The sequence below is a fragment of the Chelonoidis abingdonii genome, chromosome 3 (genome assembly GCF_003597395.2).
Source record: "Chelonoidis abingdonii isolate Lonesome George chromosome 3, CheloAbing_2.0, whole genome shotgun sequence".
Lineage (NCBI taxonomy): Eukaryota > Metazoa > Chordata > Testudines > Testudinidae > Chelonoidis > Chelonoidis abingdonii.
This window is the reverse complement of record NC_133771.1, coordinates 148,340,271-148,351,554: the sequence shown is the minus strand read 5'-3', so window position 1 is coordinate 148,351,554 and position 11,284 is coordinate 148,340,271. Positions and strand designations below refer to the sequence as shown.

General features: G+C 38.7%; 1 protein-coding gene across 4 annotated transcripts in view; it reads right to left on the bottom strand.

The window, feature by feature from the left end:
- Positions 1-375: 375 nt before the first annotated feature.
- Positions 376-11,284, bottom strand: part of CNST (consortin, connexin sorting protein) — a 109,042-nt gene continuing 98,133 nt past the window's right edge. For all 4 annotated transcript variants that reach the window (XM_075064204.1, XM_075064206.1, XM_032801051.2 and 1 more), the window contains 2 exons: positions 10,428-10,563; positions 376-3,841 (listed from right to left, as the gene is read on the bottom strand). In XM_075064204.1, coding sequence (XP_074920305.1) covers positions 3,636-3,841; positions 10,428-10,563 — 342 coding nt within the window. In that variant the 3' untranslated portion in view covers positions 376-3,635. The remainder of the gene's footprint in view (positions 3,842-10,427; positions 10,564-11,284) is intronic.

Sequence of the window (11,284 nt, the reverse complement as noted above, 5' to 3'; positions counted from 1 at the left end):
GATCTCTGTATCTGATATGCTTTTAAATAAACATTTTTAGCTCTAACTCTTGAAGTTTTTGGTGGCTGGGTGCACAGACATTTAAACCAGGTTATTGGTGTTTTTTTTTTTTAAGAGTTGAAATGAACAGTTGGTGCTTTAAACATAAACTTAATATGCTTAAACAGTGAATGCAAAGATATACAAACTGAAAAACACGCTAATGGCACAGTAATTATAAATGCAGCACTGTAACAGCTGAATGCATGCTTATCAACACTACATCAGCAGTTTACAAAAAACAAAACAAAAAACAGAAAAACAAAAAAACCCCAGGAAAATAAGAGAATTTCTTTAAAATCAATTGGAATTAAATAAATAAACCCAGACATAAAGTGATGTACTGATCCAGCCAGTAACATTTTAGGATATAAAAGTGACTGTTCCTTTCTCTTTTTAGATTAACCCAGCATTACAATACTGTAAAACAGAAGGCCCTTCTTGGGGAAAAAAAGAAATTATTGTTCTCATATTTCATTTAGAAAGCAAAAGTTTTGCATTAATCTAGACATTTTAAATTGCTAGTTATAATATAAAGCTGCAAATGAGGCTTCCTAAGGCGTAAGTCAACCGAGCCTCACAGATGGGGTACTTAAAAACAAAAACCACACATGCAATTTTTTTCTGGAAAATAGTGATTTCAACTTTCACTTAAAAACAAAACACTTAAGCATGAGAGTACATTAGAAATAGTCAAACTTACTAGAGGGACAATCCACCTGCAAATGCAAGCAAGCAAGCATGATCACGTTCTAATTCTGAGTGATATCTTGATGATTTCACTTCATGTTACTTTATACAGTAAATGCCTAAACCTGGACATACTCCATCATACAACCCTAGTAAGCATTTAAAATATTGGGTGGAGTGAATTGGAGCCCACAAGCATACTGTATCCTGAGACGGAAGAGGAATCATTTCATACTAACACTCACCTCAGGACTCCTCCACTGGCTAGTCTATTATGCCATTAGCAGAAGCAGCTGCCATATTCTGGCCACGGCCAGGGCAAAGGGCCTACGGTCCAACTTTGCCTTTTGCTATCTTGTCAGTGTCTCTCTCCCCTATATAGATGAAGCACCGTGCACCAGCTAAAAACGGCAGTTCATTTAAAATAATGCATTATTACAATTTAAAAGTAAATTTGTTTCTGCACAGATTGAAGAACAACAAGGTATATATCTAGTGACTCACACCTCAGTCCTGGGAGCAAAGCCAGAGTTAAAAACTGCTTTGCCTGAAGGAACTATGAGGGAATCCTCATCTGTGACTGCAACCCATGTGACTTGGGGCACCTGCATAGCTGGGTCACTTCCAGTTACTGTCAAATAAAGATAGCATAAGCAGCTACAGATGGCTGCTCTCAACTTATGCCATGTTATAATAACACAGGTCCTCAGACGATGCCTCGTACATATCCCCATTCCATAGGGAGTTAGTACCAAGGATGAAATCCTGCCATTGACTTAAGTGGAGCCAGGATTTCAGCCCCTCTGTTGTGGTGACCCCTGTATTGCATAATGTCATTTAGAGTAAAATTTTCTAACTCATCAAGTGTCTGAGATGCCCAAGTCCTGTTTTCAAAAGCAACTTAGGCACTTGGAGCCTGTGTCCCATTGACTTTTAGTGAGACCTGGGCTCCAAAAGCCTGCTGCTTTCCATTGAAGTCAATGGGAAATTTGCCATTGACTTTGATGAGCACAGGATCAAATCCCAAGTGCCTAAATCACACTTGAAAATGAGATTTAATTATTTTTGACAATGTTACCTGTGGAATCCTACTGAATGAGTTCTCCAGGACTCTTGTATCTCTGAACAGTATCCTCTTTTGGCCCTTCTGAAAGTGTGTAAAGGCAGCTAAGGATTTGGTCCTGAGTTCAGATATTTTCTCATGACTGATACATGTGATACAGTGCAACACTGGGGGCTCTTCCATAGAACACATTGGAAACATCTAAAACATGGAAATTTAAGATTTTTTTTTTTTAATTATGTTGCGATCCCTCATTGCAGAGTTACCTTTTTTAATGTAAATTATCACAATTCTGCCTTCCCAAGTCTGCAGACAGGAGACTAAAAATTAATATGGAGATGTATGAACTGCTCTGTTCATCTCTATCATGTGTTCAAAATGAACCCTAATGGACTAAAATATCACAATTTTAGACTATTTCACTGGTGATAGTTTTAGTGGAAACTTTCAGCTCACATGTTAATATACTGTGGTTTGGGTGATGAATTAGTAAGAAGGGATCTCTCATATAAATAATACTGCAAGTTTTAAAAATGAAAATATCTATATATTCTCAAAATATTTTTTGGTTATTTGTTTTTTCCCCTCAACATGGATCTGGACAGGAAAAGAAGAGAAAAATCTAGGGAGAGTAGATCTCCATGAAAAAAGAATGATAGGAATATATGAGGGAGTTGAAAGATCTCAGGGTGAAAGAAAATGTCACAGAGATAGAGAGGATTTTCCCCGAGAACAAGAGTTGGTGTAATAGAGTCAATTTTATTCAAAATGACTCAGTAAAGCTCAGAGGTGGAAATCTGGAGAAGTTTGGCTCTGAACATTGCAGCTGATCTTGGCTATATGCCAGGTTGAACAAAACCTCTACTTTTTGCATTTATAAATAACACCAGACGGTTCTATACTATTCTCGATCTGTAGATCTTAAAGCATTTTATAGAGGACAAAGATCATTATCTCCATTTTACAGAGGGGGAAACTGAGGCAGAGAAGTCACTGCAAGTGAGTAGTAAAGCTGGAAAGAGAACCCATGTATCCTGACTCCTAGTCCCATGCCCCTTTCATTGGCCCAAGCGGCTTTACTATTATTAGTAAGAATAATTTCCTACACTTAGTATTGTGTACTGGGAGTGAATTTTCTTTTTAAAAAATCCCACAAATTTCCAGTACTGTCCACCCAATTTCGGGAATAAAATTCCAGAGACTCTGGCAAAGCTGCCTTCAGATTTAACCCACTCATGACAACTGCCACACACTTAAAAGACATAAGGCCAATCCATTTAGCTAACATAGTATGAGGACACTGCAAATGCCCATGCATTCTACTCACTCCACCCATAATTAAACAGCTTACCAGGACATTTAAAATGAAAAAAAATACATTAAGACTTAAAAGAAAAATAAGGAAACATTTTCATAAAACACAGACTTATTGCATGATAGCTGAAGGCAACACTTTTGTGCAAACAGCTGTAAGTCAAAATTGTCTTTTCATTAAGATTGCAAAGATTGCTTAGAATGTGTGGCAATGGGAGACTGTGTAGAGGCTAATCAGTTTTCTATCTTCTTCACTTCCCAAGACGTTGAATGGCTGTTCGCTTGGTTTCAGAAAGTGAAGGCAATGACATTTTGCTTATTATTCTCCTGCTCCACACTTGATTTCTACCCACCTGATTACTAGATTAGACAGTTCTTCTCAACCAGTATTTAAAGGTTAGGTTTATGTCATCAGCTGTACCTCACCTGAAGGTGGCACATATTACAGAAAACTTGAAATCACTATTTTTTTTTAACCTCTCTGTTAATCATTGGTAAGCTGTCAGTGTGTTGTTCCTACTCATTTCAACTATGTGAAGGCTACCCAGTGTTTAAGTTCCTCCACACCCTGCAATATCTGGGTATAGTAAAAGTCCATGTTGGCTGCAAAGTCAGTACATACAGGGGATTCCATGTCACCAAAGGTGCAGTACAGTGCAGTTCCTCCAACACTAAGGAAAACAGTTGCTATGCACAACAGGATCAGCAAAACACAGGAGCCGCCACCAACTTCATCTGTAAATATAAAATACATGACATACAGTGGACAAAATAAAAGACCACACAAAAGCTTTGTACTTATTTAGATTAGCCATATGAAATCTAGGGAGAAATTTGAGATTTGTCTAACTGGAGGATTGGGGAGTATGGCAGGTACCGTGGCTGTCTGTGTCAAAGTGACAAAATATTACTACAAATATAGTACATTCAAAAACAAAAAAAACCCTGTGTGTGTATGTGTTTCTGTACCAATATGACAACCCATCATTAGTCATATGACCTTAATTCTGTAACACCTGTTCTCCTTTTCCTGTCCTCTTCTTGAGTCCTTTCATATTTAGACCATGACCCTGCAAATACTCACAAACTTGTTTAGTTCTACTACCCATACAATTTTACTGCCTTTTTCTTGCAAAATAGCTGATACATTTCAAATGAAAAATTTCAAATAAAAAGTTTCTGTTCAAAATTTTTCACAAGGAGAAAAATGGCCAGCTCAAGATTATAAACTCTTGAGGGGAGAGAATGTGTCTTTTCATTTGTATGCAACAAACCTGAACCCTTTCCAGTGCTTAACAACAACACTGCTCTCAAATAGCTGGTACATTTGAGAATAAAGGATATCCCAGTATTGGTAGCTACTGGAATTCCCCTTCAGTTCAAGCAGTAGAGATCTTTTAGCTCTAGTCTGAAAAGTTTGCCACTTGGGGCTTGTCTACATAGGAAAGTTTTACAAGTTTATTTTGGTGTAGTTAAACTGCTATAGTTATACAGGTATAAATCCCCAGATGGACGCACTTACTCCAGTATAGAAGTGGGTTTTTGGGGTTTTTTTTTTTTTTTTTTTGGTTTAGCTTAAATCACTTCCCAAGTGACATAAGCCAAACCAGAAAAGGTCCTCTTATACTGGAATAAGAGTGTCCACACCAGTGTACCAGCAATATAACTATATTGGTTTAAAAATCACACATTATTTTAGACAGGATTAAATATCCGGTGTAAAGATGTCCTCAGAGATGACAACAGAAACAAAAACCAAGAACCCTGTCTGCAATCTTTCCTTTATCCCTTCAATTACCCTGTACCCCAGGAATGTTCTAAGCTCTGCAACTAATAGCTGTAAGATAATACTTTGCTAGACTCTCAGAAAAAAACTTCTATTTTTGGGTATTTATGCTGTAAATTGTAAAATCAAAATTTTCAGGCATTTCAATTGCTTGTTCAATTGTAATTTTTTTTTATTTTATTTATTTATTTATTTATTTATTTTACAAAAAATGCTACACTTTTTAAAAAACCTCTTACTGCCCCCTCCTGCATAAAGGTAATGAAAATAACCAAAGTCTGTTTCCATTTTTAACCCCTTTGCTCCATTTGGCAATATAAACTAGCCCTTTTGTTATTTGGATTATAAACTCTTCTGGGCAGGGACTATGTTTTACTATAAATTTCCACAGTGCCTAGTAAAATGGTGCACTAATCCCGGCCTACGTGCTATTGTAGTAAAAACTCCCTGGAACAGACAGCAGAAACAGATCTAGAATAAATGTTAGACATTTCCTCCTTTCTCTAGCTGTTCTCTAGCCAAGATCTAAATTCTGATAGTTGGCTTTTATCTAAACAACATTAGAAACCAGATTATATTATAAATGTGAAGGCTGAAACATGGCTAGGAAGCATTTTTAAATATTAAGAAATGGCATAGCCACGCAACTCCCACTGACTTAAGTGGAGTTGCAGAGGCTCAACACCTCTCTCACTAGTAGGTCCTTATGTTGTTGTGGCTATAGAGAGAAGGGGGGAAAAAATCACGTAAGAATAAGTGGAGCTGCAGATATATTCCCTTTGCTGTTTTATCAGGTATATATTGTAACCCACCAGACAGTTTTTAAGGTTTGAGATCTTGGGTACAATATAAACATGCTACTGAGGAGGAGTTACAGAACTTTTCTCAGTGATTTCTCTGGATTAAAGGCACATTACTTGAGGCAAAATGTTTCAGTGGCTCCTGTGTCAAATGTAGTTATTGGGCCAGGAAAATTTGACTCTTGGAGAGAAAGGATTATGCTTGTATCTTAAAATATACATTTTACAAACTCAGAATAGTTCCACTGCCACGCAAGATCTTATTTACAATATTATCCTTATGGATGCTACTTGTACTCTGTTTTGGCTAACCAAAGCAACAAGAGTGAAATGACTTAGCTACAGCTATTGTATGCGACATCAGAAAAGAAAGCTTACCATTGACTGTAAATCCATTCTAACAGTTTATAATACAAGGCCAAATTCTACTTAGTAACTCCAGTGTTCTGTACCAATGTCTGGAGTCGCCCCAGAATCACAGAGCAGAATTTGATCTCTAGAACTCAGATTGTACTGATTCAGAAATTTAACTGTACAATAGTACAGAATTACCTAACATATCCCTACAAGTGATCTAAAACTAACAACTATTAAAAAATATTTACAATAAGAATTATTTAGTGAAAAATACAAGTCTGAACAAAAAAATAAAATAAACCCAAAACATCCCTCTGGGCACAGACAAAGTTCCTACCCTAGGCACTGGAAGGAAGGAGTCGAGGTAGCTGGAGCTACATGGACCTGTTATAACCTAAGCTCTGAACTTTTGGTGCTGCAAGAGGACATGTGTGTGACCTCAAAGAGATCTAATTTCCAGAAGTTTCTGCAGCTGCGGGGGACAAACATCCATACAAGTGGGGAGTATGCAAAGGATACCTTGAAAATTATCATCATTAGTTATATATACAGCGCCGTAAGGGTATATATCCTTTATTCAGATATTTAAGACAGTCTCTGTCCCTCAAAGTTTACAGTCTATCTCAGAACATAGTGAGAAGGCGAATATTAGAGGGAAGAGAAAAGAAAAGTTACAATGTAAGATCATGAGATTGCTGATTTAGTGAATAATATCAGAGGGGTAGCCAGGTTAGTCTGGATCTGTAAAAGCAGCAAAGAGTCCTGTGGCACCTTATAGACTTATGCCCTTCCAACGAAGTGGGTATTCACCCACGAAAGCTCGTGCTCCAATACGTCTGTTAGTCTATAAGGTGCCATAGGACTCTGCTGCTTTTAGTGAATAATGTTAAACTTTTAAAAAAAATATTACAGTGTTTTTCGTTATCACCATAGTTGCATCCATTTTTATAAGATAATATTTACTGACTAAGGGATTCCATTAGGCACTGGGAACATAACTCCCAGCAATAAAGGTAGAGCTGGGTAGGAAACGGCTTTTCCCATCCCATAAGCATTTGAGATTTTGAAAATGTTCCCATTTCACATCAGGACAAAACCAAAACCAATCAAAGTTGTTTGATGAAGGAAAGAGAGCGAGAGAGAGCTAGCTGCATCTTTCACATCCCACCAGGCTACTGGCTATTCTGGTGTGAGTCTCTCTCAATTTAGCCTGTTAGAGCTGCTCCAGTTGGTATACATAAATAGTTACTGGGCCAGAGAGAGACTGATGCTGTAGCCCAGCAGTTAGGACACTCACCTGGGATGTGAGGACCCAGGCTCAATTCCCTGCTTTAAATCAGACAGGTCAGAGATTTGAGCCTTGGAATCCCACACCCCAGGTGAGTGCCATAAACCAGGGGTTACTGGCTGTTTTGTGGTGGGAATCTCTCATTTGAGCTAGAAATTCCATCCTGTACCTGAGAAACCATTTCCTGATTCATCTGTTGTTGAAACTGGTATGTTCCCATTAAAAGCTTCAGATTCAATTAGGGTGACCAGATGTCCCAATTTTATAGGGACAGTCCCGATTTTTGGGTCTCTCTCTTATATAGACTCCTATTACCTCCCACCCCTTGTCCCGATTTTTCATGCTTGCTGTTTGGTCACCCTAGATTCAATGCACTGGATTTTCTGATGAAAAAAGGTTTAATTGCAAAATTCCAAACCAGTTTTAATAAAAGGTGACTTTACAAGGAGAAAGAAATTCTCTGTTTTTGGAGGACTTAGAGTTTGTCAGAAAAAACAGAAGTTATAACCTTACACGCAGTACAACTAAAACACAGCATAAGTACCACCTGGAAAAAAGCGGCCACAGTCATTGTCAGTTTTCATAGATTTGAAGGCCATATGGGATCATTATGAGCACCTCATCTAAATTCCTGTGCAACACTGGCCATAGAACTGCATAAAGCAGTTCCTGCATCAAGCCCATAACTTCTGGTTGAACTAGAGCATATTTTTAAGAGAGACATCTAATTCTGACTTAAAAACTTCAGGTGACAGAGAATCCACCACACCCCTAAGTAAATCGCTCCAGTGGTTAATTCCATTGTTTGCAATGGATTTACAGCAAAGATGAATTTGGCCCAATGAATGTTACAATATTTTGTTCCGTGTGTTTAAAAATCCCTGGATGCCAGAATTGTAACAGAGTAATGCACTGATAAATTCCCATGGCAAGTTAAAAATACATTGTGGGAGAAACTATCCCAGCACTTTCTTGGTAAATGGAAAATTTTAATGTTAGTGCAACAGTAGGAGCCATAAGATCTAATACGCTGAAAGTGATCCTTTTTTAATATTTCTAATTATTTGTCTGGTAGGTTACAAAACGCTGCCTTGATCCAAAATCTGTTCAAGTCACTGCCTAGCTAATTTCCTTTGATAATAAAACATTCAACACTATGTGGCAACTCCGGCAAGAGAACATCCCCATTATTCTCATAATCACTGATACCAATTTAAAATCTAGTGTTATGCCTCTACTCCCAATGGAGTGGGTTTTCTTCTTCCCTCCCCACTCCCAATATAGTGTTTTCCAAACTATCTATACAAGAGGATATACTAAGGGGAGAAGAATTCAAATAGTCTAGTTAAGAGAAGAATTAAGAGATGATGTATCTTCAGGGGAACAACAGGAATGAACTAAGGTAATTATTATGCCTGCTATTCTATAGCCCCTGGCCTTCCATAGTCTATTGGTTTTTGGTCCCTCCTATGGTTTATGGTGAAAATCAAATCAATTGACAAGTAAATCTGAGTTATTCTCAGCTCTATTTCCCATTATGCCTACAGACAATCAAAGAGTGTGTGTGTGTGTGTGTGTGTGGAGGGGGGGTGTGGCATCTTTTCACACACGCAGTTGCCAGCATCTGATTTCTCAATGCCTCAAGGATTGGGAGCCCCCTGCATTCATTCCTGACCATGGTGCCAACAGTTCTGAAGAACTGGGAGATGGATCCTTCCACTACTGAACCTAACCCCTGCGCTCCCTCATCCTTCAGCTTGACCACAGGGCCTTGAAGAAACTTCTGCAAAGAATAGAAATAGCCCCAACAATGGCATACACTCAAAGAGGCTGAGAAATGGGACCTCCCAATATCAAACCTCACCCTCACAAACTCCCTCCTTCCAGACCACAAGGACCAATCACTTTCACTTGTGGGGAGAAGCCAGGACAACTGCAATACTTGGGAGGAAGAGCCAGGATACCTGACACCTCCACCCAGCACAGGAAAAGGAGCAGAGAAATTCCCTGAATCCCCAGAACCCACTGTGCCATGCCCCTCTCAGAGGGAGAGGAGCCAGGATTGGTTCCCCCTAGGAACCACCACAACACAATCTGTCCTTCAGCTCAGAAGAAGAGAAACCATGAGTTCCTGCCCCATCAGTAAATATTTTAAATACAAACATAAATTCTACTTTTTTTTGGTTAGATGATTTTGGCAAGTATGAATTAGGCCTAGTCTCAGATGACAATAAGACAAGGAGAAGCGACCGCCTCAAAATAAGAAAAGTGAGTTTTGGCTAGATATGGTAACAGCGAAAGATCTTTTTGGGCCCCCACTCTGCTAAAGTGTGGAGTGACTCTTATTGCCGCCATGATTGTGATAAGGTGGTGTGGTGATAGTGATGGACTACAGTAAAACTCATTCCAGTAATGGCAGCAAAGTAAGGATTTCCCCTGCAGTTAGTTAACCCATCAGTAGACAGGGATGCATTAAACATAAATTTAAACCATATTTCAATGGCAAACATATTGACACCCATGTTAGTAATTATAAAATAAAATTAAAGCCTCAAGCCTTTCAATCCCATAGTTCTACAAATGTGGTTTCTGAGCAGGCTGGTCATTCTGGAGGGCAAGCTAAGTAAGGGAAAACAAACATGCAGGTTTTTTGCATTGCTTTTTTGACATGTTAGTTAGATTAATGAACAAAAACCTACTTCTTCCACTTTTAAGGATTACAAATTAAATGAAGGGAAATCCAGATAGGAGAAAGCTGTCACTCATAAGAGAGAGCAGCATCTCTCCTTCAGCCCCTGCCAAAGCTGAGAGCTCTAGTTTACAACAAAAATGTATTTAAAAAGTTTCCCTTTGTTCTGGTTAACTAACGTGTTGCACAAAAGCCTCTGCATATCCCTATCCATTTCTAGAATAACTTTTAGTACAGTCCACTCTACGGAGAATAGCTTGTAAGCCAATACAGGGCAGACAATAGCAATAATTGGTTTAAATCAGACTATTTCTTGCCTTTTTTCTTATTTAACAAATTAAAGCATAGATATGGTTTGTAATTGTATACTGTGAGAACACAAATTAACATAGGCAAGCTACCTTGATCCAAGGTGTCTTCCATTTCTTGGAATCTCACTCTTCTCTTTGGATTTCTCTGCTGGATTTGAGCAAGTGTCTTTCCTTCACTGTCATCTCTCTTCTTTAGGATGGACACCAGTCCCTCTGCCGGGGCAACCTATGAGAGTTTATAAGAATCATTTGGCATAGAGTGACAATACAGGCTGTGTTAGAAATTCAGACACGAAAGCCACTCAGTGATGGCTGTAAGGGGAGAAGGGAATGAGAAACAGCAGAGAAACAGTTTCCCCTTGTTTATTTTCTTGTAATGCTGCTGCATTTGTGAAATTATTTCTTCACAAGTACATCTCGAAATAGATAGGTCAACTGCAGTGCTAAATTGCAGTATCATTCCTTTTCCTGCTGCGTAAGAGGAGAAAACTTCTCTTCAATTGTTCGCTCTGTTAAGTATCCACAGATCTATTCTCTTGGATCATGTATCATGTTGTAGTTTCTGTTAGTTTCTATGTAGCCTAAGGCCTTAAATTCATGATGGATGGGAGCAGTGATGAATATGGGTCTTCACTACCATTAGCGAACAATACATTTACTTTCTTTTTTTAAGGTCAGTAACCCCGCACAGACCATCACAAACCACTCTTGGAAATTACACTGCTTGATTCATTGCCCAACATTGTGACTCTAAGGCACCACACCTGGCTTCCCTGGGAGGTGACAGACTAGTCTGGGGGTACAACATACAACAGAGGAACTGCAGGGGGAGGGAAAGCTGCATGACATCCACTTCTAGTTTCTCATTGTAACAAACTCTTTGGGTAAAACAACAGGCAGCAACTCAAAAGGTCCCTGCTCTACTGGCATCCCCACAATGCAGCTGG